General features: G+C 43.0%; 1 protein-coding gene across 8 annotated transcripts in view; it reads left to right on the forward strand.

Moving 5' to 3' along the window:
• Window positions 1–26,896, forward strand: part of KMT2C (lysine methyltransferase 2C) — a 308,664-nt gene that overhangs the window by 142,676 nt on the left and 139,092 nt on the right. For all 8 annotated transcript variants that reach the window (XM_059729207.1, XM_059729206.1, XM_059729205.1 and 5 more), the window contains exons 7-9: window positions 15,459–15,621; window positions 23,196–23,367; window positions 25,141–25,255. In XM_059729207.1, coding sequence (XP_059585190.1) covers window positions 15,459–15,621; window positions 23,196–23,367; window positions 25,141–25,255 — 450 coding nt within the window. The remainder of the gene's footprint in view (window positions 1–15,458; window positions 15,622–23,195; window positions 23,368–25,140; window positions 25,256–26,896) is intronic.

Genomic DNA, 26,896 nt, shown 5'->3' on the forward strand with positions numbered 1-26,896 from the left:
GAATGGACAAGGGGCACCACGGGAGAGACAGAGAGAGAAGCAGCAATAGCACAGAAATAAAAGCTGAAAGGCCTATCGGAGAGACATGAAAGGGCCTATGTTCCTGAAGGAATTTCCAGTGCAGGTTTCCTTTATTCAGTAACTCTTAATGAAATAATTTATTGAAAGCTCTGAAGCAACACTGTTAGTATGTGTTCTGAACCAATGGAGTGTGTTACTCGGAGTGCTTTTCTTTTTTTGCACGAATTGCATAGGAAACACTTTTGTCACAATGTGCCCAAATAGAACCTACTCCACCTGGTTTTTCCTAGAAGTCTTTCTTTGAAGCTGCTTTAGCATGAAGGCAATGACACGATGGTTCAAGTGGAGGTGGCATTTTCATGCTAGGCACCTGATTTCAAGTTCTAACTTCCCCACACCACACTATCTCTTGGGCTGAAATATCTCCCTCTTGGCCTCAAAATGAATACAGCCTTTTCATTTTCTTGTTTTCTGAAGTATGAAGAAATATTGTTTGTGGGAAATTGCTGTAGTTTTTAGTACTCTCCTAAGTCAAGATTTATGCTGCGACTGTCATCCTAGTGTCTGTTTGGAGTAGGGACTACCCCAGTATGATTCTGCCTTGCAGTACAGAAGGAGCGGCTCAGGCTGGGGCTGCGGGAGCTGTGCACCTGGGTTGCTCCCAGCTCCCTGTGCCCGGGCTGGGCCAGACTGTCATGGAACTGCTGTGGCGGGCAGGGGTCTTCATCTCCTCCTCCTCCCTGCTCTGGGACCGGGGAGGGGGGCTCTGTGCAGTGTTGCCTTGGAGCTCAGGGCTGGATGGGTGCAGTACTGTGCCCCACTGTGGTGCAGGAGGTGAAGGGGAGAACTGGTCACAGGAAGCCTTGGTGGCTTTTTTCCCAGCAGTACAGAGCCTCCCTGGTGGGTTTTTTCGGTTGTGGGCACTGCGAGTAAACCCTCTGCTCCTTAGAGTGTAGTGCTTATAATGGAGGGTCTGGCAGGGGCCCGGGCAGGTGCTGGACTAGACACTAGAGACCTTTGGAGGTTCCTGCCATCCCCACTTCTCTGTGATTCTCCTTTCCTTCATCCCCCGCTTCCCCTCAGGCCCAGGGCCAGGGTCTGGCCAGACCCCCTACCCTCAGCTCAGCTTCCCTCCGGCCTTCTGGGCACTGCAGAAGGGAAGGGAGGGCTCACTTTAGCACCCGCCGCCCTTGGCTTCTGGCCTGAGCCACTGCAGGCATGTGGCTACGTTCAGGAATCAATCAAAAGGGAATGTCTGTTCTCTTGCTTGCTGGTTCAGTCTGCGTCTGGCCACGCTGCTCCTGCTGCTTGAGCAATGAGGGAGGTGCTCTGGAGAGGGTTTCTCACCCCCTTCTCAGCCAGCCAGACCAGTGATAGGGCTCCAGCCAAGGGGGATAGGGGTGGGACTGACCCTGCTGCACTGAAGCAATTAACACATCAGACCATCCCATCCCAGGGCTGCAAAGCATCCTGGGATGCTGAGGGACTGTGAGTTAACTTCAACCAGGAAGAGGTCTGGGACGGAAGTTCTGTAAACTTGTTTGACTTAAATCGGTTAAATCTGAGACTACATTCAACCAGGTTTATCTTAAACCAGTTCAAGCCATTTTGAAAGTGGTTTATGTGCACTGAATTTCTGTTCTGTTACAGGTTTAAACTGGTTTCTGATCACTTAAACCAGTTTGTGTGTAACTTCTGGCCCTAGCCCAACCTGTTCCCTTGATTGCTGATGCATGTATCCAGCCAGACAGGAGCATACAAAGCATGCTGGGATGCGTGTTCTGGGTCCCCCTGGCTGCTGCTTTTAGTGTTGCATGAAGACAGCACTTTGCATGCTTGTACAGGTTTCAGTAAGCAGAATTTCAAACAGCTTCAATTAAATGGCTGAATGAACTTCATCCATTGGAACTGAATGCTTGTACACACCCTTAGAAAGCAGTAGTAAACCCAAATTTTAAAGTGTTATCTTTTGGTCTCTATGTAATCCTTATTTTGAGTAAAAATGGTTTAGGGCTTAATGTTGCAAGCTTTTTTGTGGAGGTTACTTCTGGAAGAACCTAGATAAATTATCATTACAGTTAGCACTGTAATTAATACCCCAAAGTTTTAATCGGGTTTGGGACCTCATTGTACTTGGTACAGTGAAGGAATAAAGAATTTGCATGCTTTCAGATTTTTGCCATATAACAGATATATACACACACAAGTCAATGGGAAATAATCCCATGAGATAAATTATTTACATGTATGTTAGTAGGCTTGTATCAAAGACTGTTTGGGTTTTTTTAGATTAACTGACTGTTTGTTTGGTTTTGTTGCATTTTTTTTTCATTTAAGTTAAGTTTTCATGTGATTGTAAAAAATATTTTTATGTTTTCAGCATGTAGTTTACATGTTTCTTTACAATAATGAGTTATAAAAAGGTAAGATGTTTACCAAAAAGATATACCTGCTGCAATTGTTCTAAATTAACCACATTCAAAATAGAATTATTTGGTGCAGTAATAATTTTTCTTAAGATTACAAATTTCATTAAATTGAGGATATCTAGTTTGGGCTTGATCCTGAAAGGTGATAAATACTTTGGCCTCTATCCAGCAAAGCACATGAGTATGTGTTTAAGCTAATGAGCAGTCCCATTGAATAGGATGGCTTCAGATTGCTTTTAAACACAAATTTAAGTGCTTTGTTGGATTTAAGGCTGGAGCCCTTAGTAGCTTGCAGAATTGAACCATTGATTACAAACTTTATGTATTGATGAAGGCCTTAATCTTGTTTCTGTAGACTTGAGTGGGGTAAGATCTGGGCCAGAACTGGAGACGGGGAATAAATGTTTCGGGCCCAGTCTAGTTCTGTTGTCAAATTCTTTTTGTAATGTAGATTCCACTGCGTGCAAGGGCTTTGTGTCGTGAACCGGTGCACACCAATCGCAGACCAGTTTGCCTCCCATTCACTCTTTCATAATATCTCGGTGGCAGCTGATTTGAGATCCTTACTTTTTAATGCGTTTTACCCTTTTTTTTTTTGCCTTTGTCCTTTAAAAATGCGAACACTGCGTTATATGCTTCACGTGTCTGTCTCATTTGTTCGGCAGAAAAAGAGCAGAGCCGATGCACTCGGGTCAGCTCCTGACGGCTTACTTGGCAGTTGCTGGTGTCATGCCATTGTTCCGCCAACCACAGCTGGGAACCCCTGTGTTAATCACTCGCCTGATGAAGTGGCACATTCCTTAAATTAGCAACTCCCATAATGTTGAAGAGCCGTTCTTGGGCTGTTTTATTTTTGTGTGCCAATGCGTATCGCTTTTAAAGATGGCAGCATTTCCTTGGGCACCTCACTGGAGGGCAGAGAGAGGGCAACAAATCACTTCTTATGTTCGCTTTAAGCTGGCGGTGCAAAAATGATGGTTAAAATTGGTGGTTTTGACACTGAATTGCTTTAGATTAATTTTTAAAGGGATGTCATAGACTTGATATCCAATCATTTGTAAATAAGTGTTAAAAAAACATTTCCAAGTACTGTATTGCATTTGCCCAGTTTGCTCTGTTCCCTGTTTTAAAATGGCATATTTCTAAAATTGCATTTTTCTAAAAGTGTCTTTCTTTCTCCTCTGCTACATGAAAGGCTTTCGCAAACAACTGGGGAAGCTGACAGGCCATGAAAGATAAATAGCGAAACTGGTGATACACAAAATGCTTCAGATATATAAACCAATGCTGATCCCTCCCCCCCCATTTTCAGTTACAGCAATATTAGGTGCTACTTGTAACAAAATGTAGGTGACATTTCCAAAGGGATGTGCAATTTTACTTTTGCCCATTGATAATAAAGCTTTAAAAATGGCTGGAGACTTTCAGGAAAAAACAAATTTGTAAAGGCAGAAAACAAAATGGTGCTGGTGTCCACTTCTCTGTAGAAACTGAAAAAACTAGATATTTATAAAAAATGCAAAAATGCAAGCCAATTTGGTGTGGTTTCCAAGGTAACAGATTTTAACATTTGGAAAATCTAAAATAGGTAATTTTTTTTTTTATTATTTTTTTAGGACCGACTTGGAATAGGTAGCGGATTATCAGGTAGACAGTTACAATTGTGCATCCATTACATCAGATTTTGCCTTAGGCACCATGAAAACGTTTGCTTTATGTCAGACCCAGAATATTGTGATGGATAAGTCCCTAAGTAAAGGTCGGACCTGGCAACAGTGTTCACTCATCTGAGAAACTAAAGGTCAGAGTACTTGGGAGGCAGGTAGAATGAGAAGAAGCACCACATACCACTGTAAGTGGTCACATATGTCTCTTGAATATTTTGTGGACCTGTTCCATACAGTTCATTTGTTTAGTCTCTTGCCTAAATATGAACTTAACATTGTGCAGTAATTTGGTATTCTATACACATTGTTTAACTTTTTCAATTAGAGTAAATCCAGTTTGCGGTATGTGCCCTCTTGCTTTGGGGGTACTTCATTAATGAATTTCTGGCCAGTGCTAAAGTATTCAAATGCTAATCTGGCATTTGTTTTCACACTGCAGTGCAGTCTAGTACTTAGAAAATGTGGGTCAGATCTTTCTCATCATACTCATGTGAATAGTCTCCTTGACGGCATTGGCGCTGCTTGCATGAGTAAGCTGAGCAGGATTTGGTTCTTCGGGAAGTTATTAGGTGGAAGTGGAGCTGGTTATTCAGGTAAGGTCTAAAAACTTTTATATTCCAAGAATAGGATTGTGATCCTGTTGTTTGGTTACAGCAGTGATTCTCAACCAGGGTGCCACAGCACCGTGGCATGCATTAAGATCCATTTCAGGGGTGCTGCAGGATGCTGCTCAATATTAGCACTGTTAGGTGTGCAAACATGTGCACAATTCACAAGATCAGCTCGCAGATTTCAAACAGGAATCCATAGTGTCAAAAACATTCTGACCTGTTATGTTCTTAGTTTCTTGCAACAGAAGAATTGCTCAAGTATTTTTCCATAGTCTAGAAATGAGTGAAAGTTATGAATGGGCATTTTCTGAGGGGTGCCGGGGGTCTGACAAGGAGTCTTGCCTTGAGTCTAAAAAGATTGGGAACCACTAGGTTACGGTCATCCTTGGGGGGGTTGATCTGCCTGCTGAATGGACCCAGGGCAGCCCCCAGAAGATTGACTGGAAAGCTCAGTCTGGTTGCTGCTTCCCCCTTGCTCTAGCCCTTCTGCTAGCAGAGATTATTCCTCCCTTTTTGCTGGTTTGAGTTCATAGGCATTGATGGTTTACCCAACACCCCTCTCACCCATTTGGGAGAAGAAGCAGAAGCCTGCTGGCAGCTGCTTTACCTCTCTGTACGGGCTCCAGTAGATGAGTCCTGGGTTATTAGTATCATTTAAACAATGGCTTGTAATTTTAAGAGCGTATGGGTTATCCCCGTTTTATTATAAACATTGCCATATACAGCTTCACCTCATGTGTTTTAATCCTGGTTTAATTGTAGCCGCTTAAGAATCAAACAGTCACAGCAATTTATTTGATCTTGCATTATAGATCAAGTGATATGGACAAGTTGGAAGATAATAGGCAGACAGTTTCATCCTATGTAGATAACAGTGTAAAGTTACTAAGAAAGTTGATGAGGGAGAGAGTACTTTAATATACCAGGGGCCAGGTGAGAATAGCTATTGGGACAGTAAATATGTACATGTATGAAGGAGACCAATGGCACATAAAACAGAACCGTGTTTTTGGCAGTTCTTTCCCTTTTGATGGCATTAATATCTCTATAATTAAGAGCAATGGAATCATTTATAGATATTCTCTGTACTATTATAAACTATTCTTTTTTTTAATTGAACAGCTGTAATTTCTACCAGTGGAGCAAACTATATTATAAGAAAATGATTATTAGTTTAAAATGCAAAGTTAAATGAATGCAAAATTAACAAACAGATGGTGAAGAATTATTATGGTTTATTTTACTCCTGGGTAAAGGGGCTCATGCATGATTGTAAAAATGTCATCACACTTCGTAAACCTGAAAGCAAACATTATTTGCAGTTGTGCACATCTGTTTTGGGACACTGCTAAAGGGTTAGAAGAATCAATGTTGTTTTCAAATAAGGATATTCATCAAAAGGATATAATTTACTTAACAGTTATGGCTTCTGCTAAGTATCAGAGTTAATGTTGTGTGCAATTCAGTACAAAAAGTTGGCAGCTTTTCTTCACTAGCTACTGAAGCACACTATAGAAAACCGGTTGTATACCTGCTAAGTGCTTGACCAACAATTAAAGAGTTTTAAAATTCTAGGTCAAGGTATCAAATTCTGGAGTGGTTTTCCAAAGAACGTGAATAATGCAATGTGCGTAATTATGAGACGGGCAATAATGGAGCCTTGATGGTTTCTCTTCAGAAGTTTGTAAATTAAAAAAATACCCCAAACAACACAGGGATATGTAATATTTAGAGAAATAATGTTTTGGGAGGCAGGGTGGGAGGAATATGTATAACTGACTAATTTAGTCAAATTGAGAAAACTGAAAGCATCAGCCAGATAAAACATAGGAGGCTTTTATTAGGTTAGAAATTATATTAACGTTTCAAGCTGGTAGTTTTGAAGTATGCCATCTAATTGCTTTATTTGAGCTCAATTTACAAAAATTAGCGAACTGAAGATGTAGGATTTTGTTTACAATGACTCTGTGCCATTTGGAGAGCACAATTTAGGAACAGCCAAGGAAATAAGAATTATGAACAATGAGGTGCTGATTGCAGTCAGTGGGGAAGGAATACTAAGAAGGTGCTCAGTGATGGGGAAGGTATCCAAGACCAGAAGTTCTTGCATTTTACATGCATGTGTATTTGATCCAAAATTGCTCCCCAGGCCTATCCCGTTTAACATGCTGTAAAATGTACGCATAATTGAATATGTACAGTGATTTTGTTGACACTTACTTTGCTATTTGAATAACTTAATAGTATACACATAACATATTGTATTAAAAGAACAGTTCACGCCAAACTAATCTGATCATCTTTGATAGGGTAACTGGCTTGGTAGGTATAAGAAATGCAGTAGACATAGTATACTTGAAGTTTAGTAAAGTTCAGTGCCAGATTATGACACTCTGAGGCCCTAAACTATGTCCATCTTAAGAGGCCCCATACTATAACAAAAAAAATCCACAAAATCCATGAAAATGGATTTTCATGAAATTTTAACATGAATTATTGTTATTTCTGCACAGATTTATGAACTCAATATGAATAGTAGCAGTGGAGCCGTGTGTGTGTGTTTGTGTGTAATATGTCTGGGCATTTTTGTTCTAATATGACTTTTTTTTCTTATTTAGAGGCCCCTCATATTGTGAGGCCCTAAACTGTAGCTTAAGTCTAAATCCGGCACTGGTAAAGTTGTTAACAAGCCTCATATACCCATAGTCCCATTCTCATAAGAACACTAGAGAAAAATGGAGTGGATATAATTAGCATTAGGTAGATACATAATTAGTTGAATAATTGAAAACAAAAGATGAACTAGTCATGGATTGATACCAGACTGGCAGGAAATCTCAATTGGGGTTTCACAGGGGTCTGTTCTGGGTCCAGTGTTCATCAGTTTTATTAGTGCATGGATGCAGTGTCTACAAATGTTATCAATATGCTTCTTGCTGCAAAGGAGCATACTGATAAAATGTGTATATGAGACATCTAGGAGGGGTTGCAAATGCTTTGGAGGATAGGAGTAAAATTCAGAGCGCTCTTGATAAATTGGGACTTAGCCATTGACAACAAAATGAAATTCTGCAAAGACGAATATATGCTGCCATATGCAGGGAAGGAAAAACAAATGCACAAATACAAAATGGGAGATGACTGGTTTAGCAGCGGCACTGCAGAGAAGAATTTGGGAATTATGGTAGATCACAAACTGAACACAAGTCACTATGAGATGCTGTTGCAAGGAAAGCAAATGCAGTTTTGGGGTCACCTTAACAGAAGCCTGATATGGGAGATGCTAATGTCATTCTACTTAGTACAGCTTGGGCCTCAGCTGGACTACTACGTCTAGTTTTGAACACCATGTTTAAAGAAGGATGTAGAGAAACTGGAGAGGGTCCAGAAGGCTATGAATACAGATTGAAATGCAAGACATATGAGGAAGGGTTGAAGGAACTAGGCAATCTTAGTTTGGAAGAGAGTAATCGGGGAATGAGCCTCTGGAATCTTTCATGTGTCCAGTAGAGTTGTTTTGGAGTTTGGTAGTAAAACTAGTATATGGCCATGTCACTAAAGACTGAATTAGAAGCCATATTGTCAAGGACATCGTTGCTTCAGTAAACTTAATTTGTCGTTTCCTAACTCTTTTGTGTTGGATTTTGCAACCTTGGTTGTTTTTTTTCAAACAATTTTAGAGAGAATGTTATATTTCATCACTGATTAATATTGCAAGATGAGCAATGTGTCATTTACAAACTGAGAAAAAGAAATGCCTCCTTAGTTCTCAATCTTGGCTTTAAAGATCGTATTGGAAGTTGCAGCTGCTTTGAAAAATTTTGTTAAATTATAATCTGGGATCCTGGTTTTCTGTCTGAATATTACAAATTCTGATTAAAACCCCCAAAATCCACATTTTTCTGTGATGTAAAATGAAACACATATGTGTGTATATGTATGTATCAGTTGAACACACTATTTTATTGAAATCTTTACAATTTTAAAGCAATTTGGAAGCCTACCCCAGTGCCTTAATCACTATAGTAAAATAAATTCTAAATATCTATAAATTTTGGGTTTGATTTCTTGGGGGGAGCAGGAGGCAGGTTAATCATGGAAAATCAGAATTCCCCCTGCCCCCTTTGCTAACCAGGATGCGGTTCCAGCTGCAGCTGTGTTTCCCCTGCCAGAGGGTGCCCATCACTGCTAGGGGTACGGGGCCAGCGACCTGGGTTCGCACCCCCTGCAGCAGTGCCCAAACCCCAGCTGCCATGCACGGGGAGCAGAGGCTACTGCAGCAGAGCGGAGCATGGAGCCTGGGTCCCTCCCTGCCCCCCTCCCCACGGGTGCCATGGCTTAGAGCAGAGCCCACTGGGGGTGCGATGTGGGCTTGGGGCACCCTGCCCTGTTGCCTTCCTCCTGGGGCCTCTGCGGCCCAATGGGTGGGACCTGGCACAGCAGGGTGGAGCAGGGCCAGTTGGCGAAGTTTGTTGCTACCTCTGGGAGCTCCGCACTGCCATGTAGAGGCACCTCCTGCCCGCCTGGCAGCAGCGAGGAGCGCAGCTCCTATGCTGCCATCCCCGCTCCTGGGTGGGCAGGGGGGTGCTTCGCCATCGCACCCCGGGGCTTGCAGTGGTGGCTTTGAGCTTCCCTGCCCCACTCTGCCCTGCTGCACTGGGTCCCCCTGCTGCACATAGTGCCCCCGCTGATCATCCTTCTCTCGCTCGCCTGAACACCGTGCTGGCTGGAACTCTGCCAGCCTGAAGGGGACGCCCACCACTACCCACATCTTTAGGGGAAAGCTTATAAACTTAGTGTCTGTTGCCGTTTGTTAATTGGCATTACTGATGCTCAGCCATGTTGCCAAACCAGTCCAACAGTACAATTATAATTCTACTAGGATGGTTCAATACCTTGTCTCTGAGGAGTATGTTATATGGTTTCTGTCTGTTCTTGGAGGTTGTACTTGCACTTTTTAAATGAAAGGTTTTGTTAAAATACACAGTTCTCATTGCACAGTCATAAGCCCAAATACACCACTGTGTCCAACATACGGTGGGCAGAGCAGTAAGGAATGCTTGTAAAGGAGCCAATCTAGAGTTTCCTGATTCTCTTCTTGACCGCAGCCTTAAGTTGAGTTTAAAGCAACTTGGAGCACCCTGCACAATGAAATGGGAGAGGTATAAGATCTTACTGCTCAGCATGTTGTACACCAAGTTAACGGTGATGTTACTGGGCTTTAAATTCTCATGCATAGCACTTTCTTATTTTGTAGAACCCTCTGCATCTGTTGTCAATTGTTACGCTCATCACGAAAACAAAAATAATTTAAGAAAAGAATGAAATGGTGAAGGTTTGATCATACGTGTTGGTGCCATAGGCATGCACAGTGTGCAAAAATACTCCCTGCCTACTTTATAGAGCTTGCCATTTGAAATGAGATGAAGATTGAGATCTTGTCTTCTAGTGATGGCCAAGTAGGGTACGATAAGAACAAGGTGCATAAGGAAAGACTGATTCTACTCTTTGGACTGGGGAGAAAGTCTTCTACAATGACTAAAAAGTGAGAAGCTGATTTAATGAGGATTTCTAACTATCTTTATTAGAAAAAAAATGTAAAGAAATGAGCCCTGCGCTTTGGTGGTCCACTTGATCTAATGGGGTTGATGAGCAAAGTGAATTGCAAGGTAGCATTTGAAGTTGAAGATCAGGGCGGCTTTTCTGGAAAGATGAAACAACATGAAAGAAATCACACAGGATGAATGTGGGGGAAAAAAATTGGAGAGGGGAGGCATTTAGAAGGTGTGGGCAAAGCCAAATGGGTGAGAGGATACTAATAAGAAAAACCAGAAGTTGAGGGTAGGAGTGGACTTCCACTGTACCCTGAAGGCAAGCACCAGGATCTTACCACAGAAAGCAGTGAATTCCCAGTGAAGGCCTTTTGAACAGAGGTGTTACCTATATTGTTGTTCGTGCTTCAACAATACTCATATTCTTGAATGAGTCGTGAACAAACAATGAACTTTCTAGCTCATTTTCTGATACTGTGAAAAGTCTTTTCTTCATTCCAGGAGCCTGTAAAACTTTTGATACTTCTCTTTTCCAAGCCACAATTCTCTGTTTGCTTTGATATCTCACCAGGTTTTTTTAATCCCTGCACCTAAAGTACTTTAAAGGAGGCCTGTGTGCTGTCAGCACCTCTAGCTGATTCCTTATCTTGTCAGTCAACTTGAAAACTCCATTCTTTTCCTTTGCTCTCTTATTATCTTGAATGTGAAGGAAAAAGATGCCTGTACTGGCTTGAGAATGTTTTGGTTTTTTCCCCTAATGTCCTGATGATAAATTTTATCAGTAGAGAGCTGAAGTGACACTGGTTCTGGGAGCTTTTCTTTAGTACAGCTTTAAAAACATTTAATTCATGTGCTTTTGAACTCTTTCTTTGCAAAGGTCAGTCAGTGATTTATAATAACTACATACTTGTTCTTCTTGGGTCAAAACTTGCAATCTAATTTTGGAGAAGTGCTGGCTTCTCTTGCTGGAAAAGCAAGTCTTCTAGTCAACAGCTGCTGCAAAAACTCCCTATGGAGATTTATTACTTGTGACTGCTTTATCACTTTATCTTATAAATTCAGCAAATGTTGATATTCTTTGCTTCAGATGATACGTACCACATTGTTTATAAAGTGTGTGTTTTGCTTAGCGGCCAAATGCTTTTCATTGCCAATGTAGTTTTAGCAGATGGGTTTGAAATGTTCAAAGAAATGTAATTTAGGCTTCCATTTTTCTCCCAACATCTTTACGTGATGATGTAAATCAGCACGTGATTGGCATTTTTTTCAGGGTTTCTCAGATTTATTCCATATCTTGCTCATTTCGGATGATTCCGTTTGCACCATCCATCCTCTGTGAAAAAAATGGCAAAAGGAGCCTCCTAAACCAACGTCAAGGAGCCATTATGTACCATTTTGGATTGACAGGTTGAAACCAGACTAGAGGTCTTACATGTCCTTAATGCTGGTTGTCTTGATGATTCAAAGTTTTGTGTAATGGTTTGATTCTTTAAATATTCAGTGATTCACTCCTGGTTTCTCATTAGATACATAATGTGTGTGTACACATTTTCTAAAAAAATAATTTTGTTGCAAAATAAGTGTTCTAGGGGTTAAGTGATCCTGCGAAGCGTGTAGCGTGTTCCTTCTTGAGCTCTACGATTTGAGTGCTGACTATGGAGTGAGGCAAAGAGATCTCTCAGTTAAACAGAAAGATATAGCTGCAGTATGTGAAGCTAGAAACTTCATGTCATGGGATTTCATCACATCAGAATCGGTCCCATCTTGTGTCCTGTGCAGCGTCTCACCATATGATATTCAGTCTTCAAAATCTTGTTGTCAAAATCTTTTAAACTTGGAGGCTGCCAAAAAGACCAGCCATTATTGTTGTCATCCTCTTTTGTTCCTCGTGTTGCAGGGGCTCCTCGAACCCATTTGCTAATCATGCTCCCTAGACAACCAAGCCAGTGCAAGCATAAAGTGTTTTCCTCCATACAATAAGACTTGTTTTAACCCTTGTATGTCATGCCTGTACATAAATTGAACTGTATAATCCTATGCTTTATGCTTTGTGTGTGTGTGTGTGTGTGTGTAGCTCTAAAGCAGTGACTGTACAAATGCTTCTTGGAGAGCCAAACTTATTTTATATATAGCTCAACTTTGCACATTCTTTTGCAAGGCAAAGCACTTATTCCTAGCAATTTTGAATGCTGGACAAGAGGCGATTGAAACTGTACCTTCAGGAAAGCTTAATTCTTGTTAAATTTGTCATGTCGTACATTCAGTTGGCATTCTCTTCCCCACACATTTGGCCTGTCTGCCCAAAAGACTTGGTACTAGATGTCCCCAATCAAATGTCTTATTTTGTAGGCTGAATAACTTCTCTTTTTTTTAATTGCAAATAAAGTAGCTGTTTGTTCTCCTCCACTGTCCTTCCACTGTCACTTGGCAGTTCAGGTAGATGTTTTTCTAAGGCTATAGGTTTAGTCTGGCTTTAAGAATGTCCATTTAGCAATTAACTTGGGCATGTATCATCGCAGTCGTTGCTTTAAAACAAGATGCTGTCTATAGCCAAAGGCTTGCCAAAGCATAATTTCATGCCTTGTGCAAAGCTCTTGAAATGTTGAAGGATTAAGATATTCTCTATAATATATTTTGTCTTGTGTGTGTAAGGTTTAGTAGCAATGTTATGGATCTCTTAAAATTCTGTATATATTGTTTCTGTTTGGAGTCTACTTGTCACTTAATGCATCAGTAATCTAATATGCCAACATTGCTAAAGTATGTATTTTTGTGCTGAAAAAAATAAGCTCACCCAGTGCTTTACATTTTATACAAGAGGCAAGGATTTTACATGTATATTTTATACACGTTATTATAAACCACTGACCTGTTTTTCAGAAGTTTATTCCAAATTTTCTGCAGAGCTGTATGATATCCAAAAAAAAATATTGTTGCCTTGGTGAAAGAGTGCAAAAGCATGTTACAGTGCTTTGGGGACTGTAATGACATCCAAGAAGTAAAAGGCCTGATGAACTGAATCAGAAAGGCGTGGGTGATATTTTATAGGAAGGATAACAGACTCTTTTCCCCTTTCAATAAAGGGGGGGGGGTCAATTAGTAGTAGTTCTTACTAAAGAAATTATCCGTTTCATGTATGCAGATCAGTAATGTTTAATGTTTTCATTTATTACTTGCAAAATCTGTCTGTGGAGTGTGCTTGTAGAAAGTAGAAATAGGAGAAGGATATCAGGTTAAATAATCATCACCGTTCCAGAGAGGACTGTTTCATACTCATGTGTTGGTATTTTCAGTAGAACCCACTATCTTCTGTTTACCCTCATGTGATTGCTTGTTATAACATACAGTGTTGTTTTACAAGATTGAAGCTATACCATTTATAACCAAAGCCCTCACCACCATGCATAGTTCTGCCTGAAGTATTGTGAAATAGTTCTCAGACCTCTGTATAAAAGAAAAGACTAGAATTGAGACAATAGAGTCTATATTCTCTTGTCAAAAATGTTAAATTTGCGAGTGCAGATTTACTATTGGAAACAAATTGGTTTACAGCGGACAAGTTTGTTTATATAGACCAGTAAATACTTAAGATGTTGGTTGTATGTAATCAGTGCTTTTCTAAGGGATAACCGCATGATGTTTCTCCAAAGATAAGTAGTTAGTGGCTGAGCATTGTGGTTTTCTGGCTCTCAGCTTTGTTCAAACTGATGTCATGAATTCAGGGGGAGTTTTACTGTTGACTTTGTAGGGGGTAGTGTTAAGTATCTCCTTGTACCCTGGAAAATCCAGCTGAAGAAATCTTCAGCTTTGAAGTATGGACAGAGGTTTGAACCATTCCAGAGTGCTCCGGGGATGGTGGGAGTGTTCTGAAATAATACCTCCTGGGATGAGTTGGGGGAGGGAACGAGAGAGTAGGGCAGACTGTCAGTAGGTACTCTCCTGCCACTCCACCTTCACTCTTTCGGGGTGCTTTTATCCTGTTCCCCACCCCTGCAAGCTGCTGGATGCAAGAGAACCCAATGCCTCCCCACCACCAGAGCTGGGATTTTGCCTCTCCAGCCCCCAGTCCTCACCTGTCTCTGCTTCTGCTCTCCTGGATCTGGTGGGAATGATATTCTAGGGACACATCCAGATGTGCGTGGATGTTTAGTTCCCTAGGGACAAGTAGCAGCGGCGCATCTTCTTGTCCCTGGGGAATACCCGTGCCACGCACACTTTGGCATACAGCAAGTTGCCCCGGGTGGGGTAGGGGAGGTTGGGGCCAGCACTGTGCTAGCCCCAGCAGGATTACCTGGGATCCTGGGGGCCTCCCGGGGCTGCAGCCATGGGGATTCTGGTGCACGGAGCCTGTCTGGCAGCGGAGTGGAGCGCAGCTCTGGGTGGGCTGGCTCCACTTTTCAGCAGCACGTGTTGGCTGTGTGTGTATTGCTCCAGGTTTTTTTTTCCTCACACTTTTTTTTGTTTTTTTTAACCCCTGGATATCCAGGGGTCAAAAAAAAACCCTGGTGTAGTGCACAATCGGGCCATGTGCCTTTGCAGTGCAGAGAACACCGGACTGTGTGGTATGTGGCACTGCAAATGTGTCTGTAGCGCCACATACTGCACGGCTGTGCTTGTCTGGACACAGCCTAGGAGAGCAGAAATACAGCAGCAGGAGGGTGCTTGCCACCATGGGGATGTGGAGGAGCAGAGCTGCAGCCCTAAGATGCATGTGCGATCCAGGGGCCCTGGCGCAGTGTGTTCCACCCTCCATCCCTATGGTGAAGTCACTGCAGCCCCCTGTAGTGCCCCATAGCAAGAAAAAATACTGCTTCATGCAGTTGTGGCAGTTTTAGCCAGTGTGGCACAGCAAGGACTGTATATCTGTCCAGTAGCTGAAACTACTTTTTTTAACATTTCCAAAGCTGTTACACTTAGAAATGTTTCAGATGTCAAGTCTGTCTGCAGCCTTAGTGACTAGGACAAAGTACCAAACTCAGTGCGTGAGCCACCCCTGCCGAGGGGAAAACTGTTGGGTAATACGTAGTTATAACTTGCTTACGTGACTAGGCCCATTTGTGTTGCTTTAGCTTCCTTAACAATGAATTTTCTCATTTGTGCAACAAAAGAGTTTCCACCCTGAACTGTAATTTTTGCATTTGCTTTTATATTAAAAAGACTCGCATGTCTGTTTTGCAGCGATGTGCATATTGTAAGCACCTTGGAGCCACTATCAAATGCTGTGAAGAGATATGTACCCTGATGTACCATTACCCCTGTGCTGCTGGAGCAGGCACCTTTCAGGATTTCAGTAATTTCTCCCTCCTTTGTCCAGACCATATTGACCAGGCTCCTGAAAGATGTAAGTAAGAAAGTCAGAAACAACATGTTGTGTTATTTAAACAGAATGACATATAATTGTTTATATCAATAAATTCATACCTACATCACATAATGCAATGGTAACAATTCTTCCACTCAAGGACATTTTTATTTTTAGTAATAATTTATACTAAAAATAATGAGATTATTGGGCTACAGTTCTTAGTACCTAGCCCAGATTGAGTCAATAGTTAACAGGGATCAGGAAGGTTATGGCTATTCCTTTGTAATTTAGTAATTTTGTAAATTTAGAATTGCATTTTAGAAATTGGGTCCATTTTTTTTTTTTAAACATAAGCAACCAAGGTTGGGTTGGGGGGTTTTTAATGTTGCTAAAATCTATGCTAACTAGGAAGGTAGACATGCCAGTGTGGAGCTACGCTATGACAGCCGAGTGGAGTTTAGAGAGAGAGGCAGTTTCTAGCTGCAAGGCCCTAGGGCACGCTTCTAGACTTAGACACTCTCTCTTGGGATTTGGGATATTGCTAATGAACCCTTAACCTTGTAATTGGTGTCTGAGATCTCCTAAGGTCTCCCCACTGCTTTCCCAGAGCTCCACAGCTGTGAGCATTGTCCTTCTAATTTAACACCTGGGACAGAAAAGCAAGGAGCGCAAGCTTCATTTTTGAAGTGCTTGTGGTACAGATCTTTAAAAATAGTGAAAGCCCTGAGACTTATTTCCCCCTTTTCTGAGTTCCCTTCCTTCTAAAAAGCCAGATTTGCTTAGTGTTTTAAGCTTGGCAGTGTTCTTCTTGTGAATCCTCCATGCATAAGACAGTGGTCAGCCCTGTATGCAAAGGGCAGCTCCGCTTCATCTCCATCTCTGTGTCAAGTGCTTAGGCAGAAGCTATAGTAACGATTGCCCCCTGCACACCAGGAAAAACACTGTTCCCCACATGGAAATCTCAAGTCATTATATAAACATGCCCCTTATTCCAGCAGTGCTTGCTATATTTTGCTTAACATTGTAGAAAATTACTGTGTGGCATTCTTATTCTACCACCCCATGGCAATGTCCTCTGATGCCTGTAATCCCATCTAAATTTTTTCCTGTGCTCACAAGGAGCTGTCTTTACTCCATGGTGTCAGCACTGTCTGCCTAAGATGGTGCTATTCAAATTGTTCAGCATAACAATATCCAGCTTCATCTATTCATGCATTTATCTCTGTCTGTGTCCTCCATTGTCTCCTGTCTAGATAACTGCAGTTCTTTTGCCTTGTAGTCGAATAATGATCTTCTTTTAATCTATATTCAAGCTTGTCTGTGTTATCTTAGTGCACATTCACATTCTTTGCTCACTTTCTTTAAGAACTAGACTGTAAAATACCTGCTAGTTTTAGGCTGTGCACACAAACTCCATTCATTCTCTCTGATATGCCTATTCCCATGTTGTTCAGCTAGAATCTTCTTCTGTGTGCTTCTCTTGGCTATGTTGTATGCATCCTTTTTGCTATGATCATCTACCCAGCTTGTAAGCATAGTCTTCATGGTATGTTTCTCACTTGCAAGATAACATGGGTGACTGACATCCAGGTTTTAACACTAAGTTATCATATCAGTCTCACATGAATGGGCCATTCCTGCAGTATCATGCTTTAACTGTTTTTCTACCTCCCTGTACATGCCTAGGGGGGCATATCTCATTGCTTTTTGTGCTGAGATGCTTCAGAAGTCTTCCCCAGTTATTTGTGGCAATTTCAGATGAATGAGAATCCCTCCTCTCTTCCCCACCCCCCAAATCATGAGATCTTTTAAGCAGATTATACTGTACTTTTAAACTGTATTGTGATTTTTTTTCTCTTTCCCTGTGGGATTATGAGAGACAGTTATTGCCCACTCTCACAAATTTAGTGAGGTGAGTTTTTAGCCCTTTGAGACAGCATTAATTTTCTCACTTCTGACACCTGCCTCCTGAGTGATCTGTTCTACCCCTGCCAACCAAATCTACCTCCCCCCTCACTGTCCTGGCAGTACTGCTGCTCTACATCCATCGTGTTCATCCACAAATCCCCCACAGCTATCCAATATCCACCCAGCTACCCATCAGTTCTGCTTTCAGCAAGAGGTCTGCCCCATCTTCCAGAGTGGTGGCAGACAACTGCAACAGGGACCTTCTCCCCCTTTCTCCAGACTGAACATCATGGGAAGGGGCAAAGGAGAGTTTTCCCTTTGCCTGTAGGAGGTGAAAGGAGAAGAGGGAACGGAGACATCCAAAGCTACTGGGCTTCTCCTACTCTCCCATTTTAGAACTGGTGGGCTATTAAGTGTAAAAGAGAGTGCTCTGTTTCCTTTCTGAGCAGCCCAGTTGGCTCCAGGAGGTCTGGTTTTGAAGAACTTCCAAGCATGGCTCAGAGATGGACAGCAAACAGCATGGGAATGAAACTCAAAACTCAGTGACAGCCCAGATCAGCTGTGCAATGAAGACATTTCTTAATAAGAGAGCTCTTGCATTTATAGTCTACCTTGAGTCTTCATACTTCTTGTCTCTTGTCTGTTTTTTTTTGGTGGAGTAGTATTACCGTTTCTATAATACGCGTCATAAAATTCTGCAGTTTTAGCTACCTAAAATAATTTGTGAAGGTTTGTAAAAGCAACTTGAAATTGTAAATTGAATACTTATCTATTGTATTGAGGTTGAATTACGCAGAATAAAGAATAGGTTTTGTTTCCTCCCATTCAGTATGATCAAATTAATGTTATCACTTCTTCTGAATATGTGTTCAGATCTTGAAACGAGTCAACTGTTGCACAATGAAATCAGTTGCTCTAGAATGCAAAGTCCAAAAGACCAAATAGTGTAGGAACTTTAAGAAATGTTGTACATGCTCCAAAACTGTAAGCTAATTAACTTCAGAAGGGAAATTAGTTTCTGTCTACCTCCCTCCTTCCCCACATATGTATGTATCCAAAGTACATTTTAAAAGAACATTATTAAGGTTGCCAAGTTAGTGCTCAAATTAGAAGATGCTAGAACAGGGGAAGGCAAAATATGGCCTGTGGGCCGGATTTCCAGGCACTTTCATTCAGCCCGTGGCATCAGCCAACGAATTGTGCCCCGTCCAGCTCTTCCGCCCACAAGGGTGGAAGTGAGGAGTGAGGTGCCCACGCATATGTGCATCCCCCCTCCCCCCCCCCCCCCCCAACATACCCTATTGCATCTTGCTCCCACCCTCCTGGGCGCAAGAGCCCAGCTCCACCAGCACTCAGCTTCTGGGCAGAGCTGCTGCTGCCACTTCTGCAGCCACCCACATGGGAACCTGCTTGATTTCCCAGGGGTCCAACTCGCTCTAGGCAGCAGGTACGGAAGCAGCGGGGGCATGGGTGGTGGAGCAGCAGCTGAGCAGAAGTGTGGAGAGTAGCACAGAGCCCATGCCCATGGGAGTGGTGGGAGCACAGAGCTCAGCAGGGCAAGGTATGGGGGGGGGGGGGTGGAGACACCCCATACACTCCCCCACATGCGCACAATTCCTGTTGCCAGTGCAGCTGCAAGCGGAGGGTGCTCAGGGTGCTTGTGACAGGTGAAAGCGCTGGCACCCCGCAGAGCACGGCTCCAGCCAGTGATGCATGCAAGGGGTGAGGAGTGCAGCCATCTCTATCATAAGGGCTCTGCACCGCATGTCTGCAGCTCCCACACTTGCACCAGGGGAAGCCCCATGTTGGGGCTGGCTGTCTTCCCCTTTGCCTGTTGTGCAGGTCCCTGGAAGCTGTGGAGTTGAGCACTGGGCTTTCCCTGTGCAAGCGTGGGAGCTGGAGGCACGCTGGCAAGAGCCCAACCGCACTAGGCACCAGTGCCTATGCCGTACACAAGTACCCTGAGGGCTCCCCCCCCCCCGCACCTGCTGCTGGCAGCGGGGGCTGCATGTGTGGAGGGTCCCCATACCCCCCACCCTCCCTTGCACATCCCCACAAACTTCACATACCCACACCCTGCCCCCACTTCTCCCACCAGCATACACACACCCCAACATACCCTATGCCCCCCCATACACAGCTACACCCCCCACCATACACTCCCCCCACAATATACAAGAGTAAGACTATTTTTGCGCTATTATACAATCACCTTTATATATGCTAAGCAAACGCAAATCATGACAAAAATATTTTTTGTATTAAAATTAAAATAAGGTATATTAGGTGTTTGACTTTTAGTGTGTGATTCGGTTTTTATGGTTGTAAGATGGCAACACCCCTCCTCCCCCCTCCAAAAAAGAGCATGGGGGCCCAAGGAGAGGAACATCCAGTGTCAAAGGAGGTGGCACTTCTGGTCCCAATATGGTGACCGGGGGTGGGGGGGCAACTCTCAAGGGGCAGGGCTACTCATGCAGCCCTTGACAGCTTACCAAAACTCCCTAAGCGGCCCTCCAGCCAAACAAATTGCCTGCCCCTGTGCCAATCGAGGTTGCCTCCCCCTGCCACTCCTACTCCATAGCCCTTTCTTCCCCTCCACTTTGCCGGGCCCAGCAGAGGAGCAACAGTTTCTGTTTTCTATAGTCTATTGCTTAACACCACAGTAGCTCCCAGCAGCTAGGAGGAGCAGTTGCAGGCAAAGTCCTGCTGAGGCTTTACAGCCTGGAGATGAAGCATGCTCAGTCACTATGCAAGGTAGTGTGCGCACACAGACCAGCTTACATGTAAAAACTGAGGAAATGCATTAGACAAAATGCAGATGTAATCTTAAGACAGCTTAGCTGCCAAACTGCAATATATCTCTTCTAAGCATATACAAAATGATTTTCCTGCAAAAACTTAGCCAAATTTGGGCAATTTTTTTGGAGCATGACCTGGTACATTCGTTCCTGTTACCAGGGCAAGAGAAAACACCCTGGACAAAAGTGGCGCAGAGCATGCTCCTGGAGAGTGCTTAGAGGCAACCAGAGGCTGTGTCCTCCAAGGAGATGCTCTAGCATCCAGACATAGCATCTCTATGCCTGCTGCGTGCCCCTGCTGCTCCAGCACAATGCCTCAGTGTGCTGAAGGAAGTGGGGCACAGGTGGCAGCAGCAGCTCAGCCCCAGGCTCTGTCCCTGGTAAAGAGAGACATGGGGGTGGGGGATTTGTGGGGGGATATGAGGTTGGAGTGGGGGTGCCACATGCCCATCTCCACCACCACCCTTTGGCACACAGCCCCTGGCACTAGCAGCAGCAGCCAGCCAGGCCATTGGGGTGCTCATGGCTTGCTGCAGGCACAGCCCTGCAGGTGTGCAGTGCCACCTGAGACCCAGGGGCTGCTCATGGCGAATGGAGCCAGCCTGGCCCACTGGTGTGCACTGTCAAACAAGACCAGGACAGCTCCTGCTTCCACCTGGGGCTCCTGGCACTGTACATGGGAGCCATGTACCATTGGGCTGTGCCGGACGTGCCCAGCCTGATGGCACGCAGCCCCTGCATGCACTGCTGGGAGGCCCAGGTGGCAGCAGGAACTGACCTGGACCTGTATGAAAAGAGGGTGGGTGGGCCGACCTGGTCCTGTGTGATGAGAGGGTGGGCGGTCTGGGTTGGCTCCATTCACCATGTGCAGTCCCCAGGTCTCTGGTGGCACCGTACCGCCGTGGGCAGCACCTGCAGCAGGCCATGACCACCCTGATATCCTGGCTGGCTGCTGCTGCCGGCACTAGGGGCTGTGTGCTGCAGGGGGAGGATGTGATGGCCCCCCCATCAAGCCTCCCCCCACACACCCACCCAAGAACCCCATCCCCATCCCCCACACACCCCTTCCCACCCCTCTCCTGCAAACCCCACATCCCCCCCACATCTCACAGCCTGCATGCCCAGCCACCAGACAGGATGGGACCCGCTGGTGGGAGATGTGGCTGCAGGAGGTTCTAAGATGTCATACCCTGGTTAGTGAAGAGGGCAAGAGGAGCTCTAATTTTTCTATGGTAAATCCAAAAGCAAACATCAAAGCATATAGATATTTAGAATTTATTTTATTATGATGATAAAGACCTTCCAAATTGCTTTAAAATTGTAAATATATCAATAAAACATTGCCCAACTGATCTCTCTGTCTCTATTTCTATCTCTGTCTCTCTCTTTCTCACACTCACACTTGCATAGTGGTGTTTCACTTCAATCATGGAAGAACACAGATTTTGTGGTATTTTAATGAGTGAATTTGGGATTTTTTACTCTTTTTGCAATTTTTAAATAGGGAACACAAGGATTCCTGCTAGCGAGGCAAGTGGCAGGACTTGGGCACAGTGTCTGCCCGGGGTTGGCACTGGGGACCCAGCTGGAGAGCAGATGAGGTGGCTGACCTTTTGGCCATTTGGGGCCAGGAGGAGACAGTTTGACAATATAAAGCAGGCTACCACAATGAGTACATCTTCCACGTGATAGCTGCCCAGATGGCAGGGCAGGGGCACACATGGCAGCAATGCCACACAAAGGCCAACTGTGCAGCCATGGCCCACTGGCAGCTGGCCCAGAGGTGCAGGCAGCTCTACTGTAGTGCCCGTACCAGAGCCCAGGAGGCTGTGCCATCCCCGTCCAGGTCTGGCAGGCGCACAGGCATGGGGCTGTAGGTCCAAGGAGCCAGATGCTGTAGCAGGTGGCAGCAGGTCACAGCCAGGCAGCAGCCCCCGCTACCAGACTTCTGCAGTGGGTAGAGAGTGCAGGGGCCACTCTAGGTCAGGGCTGTGGTAGCAGTCCAGCTGGCATAGGGGGCTAGTGTCCCCATATATCAACTGGCCAGGCCTCAGAAACTCCTGATGGCAAGTAGCCCTGAGCTGCTTGCCAGGGCAGCTTTTATACTTCTGGGGCCAGCACATGTGTTGGCCCCCACGTCTAGCTCCTCCTAGCTGAAGATCCAGGAGGATCTGGGTAGGGTCAGTTTGTTGCAAGTGGCACAATTTGCCCCACGCCAAAGTGCATGTTTGAACACATGTGCTGAGGCACAAATCTCCAGCACAAATTTGTGTTGCTGCTACTTGAGCTGCCTCAAGCACACGTGCCTCCATGTGTGGACATGGCCAAAGAGTTTTTACTGGGATAATTAGGTGGAGAATCTTGACATTCTACTAACTAGATGTATCCTACTGTGTAGGACTAAATCACTAAAAAGCATTTAAAAGTACTGAACTTGCTGTAGTGAAAAAAGTATAATGCCACTTTCATAAGATATCAAAAGACTGAAAAACACGTAATGCTAAGACTGTTTTGGATCCTGTCTCTAGCCATTACAGACCAGAATAGGCTTTAAGTGTCTCGTGATTGCAATGGGAAGAGAAAAGTAAATCTGTTTTGGTGAGATTTCTTTTTTGCACACTGAAGATGTGTGTACATTTTACTGTGATAAGAGTAGTTAACAGATTTCAGAAAACATTTAAATATATGTTCATTAGGGAAATTAAGTTTCAGTTGCTTAAACTTTAGGATTTTTCATAGCTTTCTCTAGTTCATTGAATGGTATATAATTCTTAAAAAGAACTTGATTCATCTTTTAAAAATGTTTGGTGTGTGATCTCCAAAGTTACAGAAAAGTTGGCTTTCTGTCTGTAGTTAGGAAAACATTTTAATGAAATAATTGAAAAACCTTGTGTTAAATTATAGCAAAGGAAGAAGCAAATTGTGCAGTGTGTGACAGCCCTGGAGACCTCTTGGATCAATTTTTTTGTACTACCTGTGGCCAGCATTACCATGGGATGTGCCTGGATATACAAGTAACACCTTTAAAAAGAGCAGGTTGGCAGTGTCCTGATTGCAAAGTGTGCCAGAATTGCAAGTAAGTGCGAAAGGGAGGTGATATTGTGTGTGCTATTTTTTAAACAAATGCTATTAATAAACTATGTGCTTTAAACTGCTTTTTCCCCTAAAAATAGGGGTTGCTTCTCCAGCTACATCTGGTTAGCATACATTGTCAACCTAAATCACTGCAATCACAAAACATCTGAATTTTTATCAGAAGTAGAACCCATGTACGTGAGGCATCCTACCACCAGCTGCCAAGCGTTCATTGCACAAGACAGTTTCTTCTATTTCACAATATTTTGCAGAGGGAGTAAACCAATGAGTCATCACTAAAACAAATGTGTGGCTTACTTAAGTAACTTCAACGTGATGACAAGTCAACAGTGGTCACTGATGAGCCAGACAAGTATTTGAAACCATATAAACCAATTGTTGTCAGAGGTATCACCAGAGTTCACTTGGAGAACTAGGATATTCTTGTACCATTGTTCTCATAAGACCTAATCTATTAGGTCTTAATAAAGCTCTTAGTGAGAAATGAAAAAGTTTACTACTGAGTTTTATGGCTATCAAGAAGGGCAATCTGAGAATGAAGAATTACTTCATTGATGCCTATCATAGCCAATACATGAGGCAAAGGGCACCACCAATGCTGTGTTTTTACTAAGATCTCCACTTTTTACCTGGTATTCTTCACATACCGACATTTCAAAGAAAGTTGTTGCCCCACCACAGGCAGGCTGCAGAAGATGGCAGCAACCAAAGGTTAATATTGGGGCATATTCTCAAAGAGCCCTACAAGAATTCCACAGCATAGTCGCAATGCTTGCTAACACCTCCTCTCCCCAAAAGTTAATGGACTAGTTATTAAAGTCTGATATTTTTATACCTAACATGTTATATTGTTGAGGATAAGGTGATCTATTTCTGCAAGACCAAAGGATAGTGCTTTCCTCTTCTTCGATAATGTGTTTCCCATTAATGGAGTAATATATTTTTCTAATGTTTTGTATGATATTTAGTCAAATTCCAAGTGTCTCCTCCAATTAAATCGCCTTTCCTCATGAAAACTAAGTCTTTCTGGTACCTTTGCTCACAGTCTCTACTTATTAAATCTTAAAAAGTGCTTCCAGACCTTTTTAAAATTCTAAAATTATCGGGCTGATTTTACGATGGTGGTAAATTCTCAATAAAGCTGGTAAAGTTCTGATAATTTACATTATCCAGTGGTTCATTGTAGGGTTGATGTAAGGGTCTTGAAACTCTTAAAAAATCTCTTAATGATGGATGCATGAAAATACAAACATTCTTGGCTTGGCACTGTAGATTTTTTTTTGAGGGGCCTGGTAGCTGGCAACTTCTTTTTTGGAAAAAGACAATGGAGCCATTTGTTCTGAGGAGTAAGTAGTGTGACAAAGTCTTTTCAGGTATCTAAGACAGAGTGCTTCAAAAGTGAGGTGATTTACCCTCATGGAATGATCTTTAAGGCGTGTTTTGTTTTAAAATTTCAAACCTGTGGATTAGACTTCTAAATCTATATTTAGATACATTAATGAAGGCAGCCTGATTTCCAGAAATAACAGTGTTGCGATGCTCGACAAGTTTGTAAATAAGGCAAACTTGTATTTAACTTTTTAAAAAGTGGATTTAAGAGTCTTTGCCCATCTCTTTTTGCTGTTAAGTAAAGGGACATTTGTGTCCAACTATTTTCATGTGGGATTTAGAGTGTTCTCTAAAGAGTGATTTCAGTATGGCTTGCTTAAACTGATTTGTGTGTTTTAAGTATCACTGTTGGCATGTTTCTTAGACATTCTGGGGAAGACAACAAGATGCTCGTGTGTGATACGTGTGACAAAGGTTACCATACTTTCTGTCTACAACCAGTTATGGACTCAGTGCCAACAAATGGCTGGAAATGCAAAGTAAGTCCATTTTTTTAAGTTCTCCATGTGTGGGTGTGTGTGTGGGTCCAGATGTTGGTACCCTTGCATTGAATATTACTTAACTTCATGTTTATTGCTGTGGAAGCCCATGTGATTATTTGTGGAGTAAAGGGGGTTTCCTAAGTAAGTATGATTTGTCACAGATTTCAGACCCAGGCATGTGAAAATGGATTTTTTTTCCCAACCCAGAAGTACAGATGAACATACAAATATATAGCTTTATTAGTCATGGATAATATTTCTGATATTTAATTGTATAGAATGATACTTAGACTTTATTGCAGATACAGAAACCAACTAAAAATATGCTGCTTGTTTTCTTTGAAGATGCATTTTGCTGGCACATCTGATCTAATCTTGTTTATTTAATTCCTTACGCCAGTATTACATGATATATTGTTTTTATTCATCTTCTGGCTGGGGAGATTGTTTCCTGTAAGCCAGCCACCCACCTCTGCTACTGGAAAGGTCTCTGCCAGCTAGTCAGGTTCCTAGATCTGTAAGGCTTTGTTTTTACTTCCAAATAAATACAACAACTATGCAAAACCCAGCCTATTCAATACATATGTTGTACGTTTAAAATTGTACATCTGTAGATAAGAAGTTCCCAATTTATCTAAAAATTGCATGGGAAATCTGTGTTCTAATTTTTTTTAACATGGTACATGTGCTCAAAATGCTGTATAAACATTATCAAAATATATGTGTAAAGCACTGCATATGTGTTAGCATCTATTTTACATTTTGGAAAATTGAGACCTAGAGCTTAGAAGTTGTTGAAGACGGAGCTGAGATTAAAACTAGGGAGGCACTGATTTCCTATCATGCTTATTTTCTCTTGGTGCTGCTGCTAAGCAAGACGCAGCTATACAGTAATCGTATAGCAGGCAACGGTCACTTCATTACCTCATTATCAACCAGACATGATGACTTTGTAGTCCAAAATTGAAAAATGTAACGTGTTCTTTGTCATGAAATACAGTGAGAAGTTCAGTGGCTTCAGCTGCAAAACCAGCAGTCGTCTTCTCCCCACTGTTTCTGTGTTCTTAGTGGGAAGAGGCTATAAGAAAAAGATCATTTGGCAGCAGTTAGTAACAAAAAAATGAGTTTAGCAAAAACATTTGGATTAGAGTTGCTGGGGAATGTTTCAAGATAATGTTTCAAGGAGGGAAGGTCTCCCTCCTTCCTCTCCCTTCCCCCTGGAAAATGCCAGTTTGTCAAAACCAGACCATTTTCTGGAAACAAGATGGTTTGGAAGAGGTTTCTCTGGCCCACGATGGAATCTTTGGATGAAGGAAGAGCGCCCAAAATAGCCGATAGTTAAAGTGGTTAAATGCTCACTTGAGATGTTGGAGACCTCTGTTCGAGTCCCTGCACTGCCAAATTCTCTGTTACTCTGGCCCAGTGAATATTTAATAAGCCCTTGCTTTGTCTGATTTTGGTACAAGGCCTTGGACCTGAATCTTCCATATACCAAGTGAGTGTCCTAACCAGTGGGATGGAAGGAGTCCATCTCTCTTTCACACCTTGTCATGAAAATGTTTTAAAGGTCTTAGTTTTGTACCATGGAGGCAACAGATCCCAGTGCTTTCCCCACCCTTCCTCCCTGTGGGAAGGAAG

The sequence above is a fragment of the Alligator mississippiensis genome, chromosome 5, assembly GCF_030867095.1.
Source record: "Alligator mississippiensis isolate rAllMis1 chromosome 5, rAllMis1, whole genome shotgun sequence".
Lineage (NCBI taxonomy): Eukaryota > Metazoa > Chordata > Crocodylia > Alligatoridae > Alligator > Alligator mississippiensis.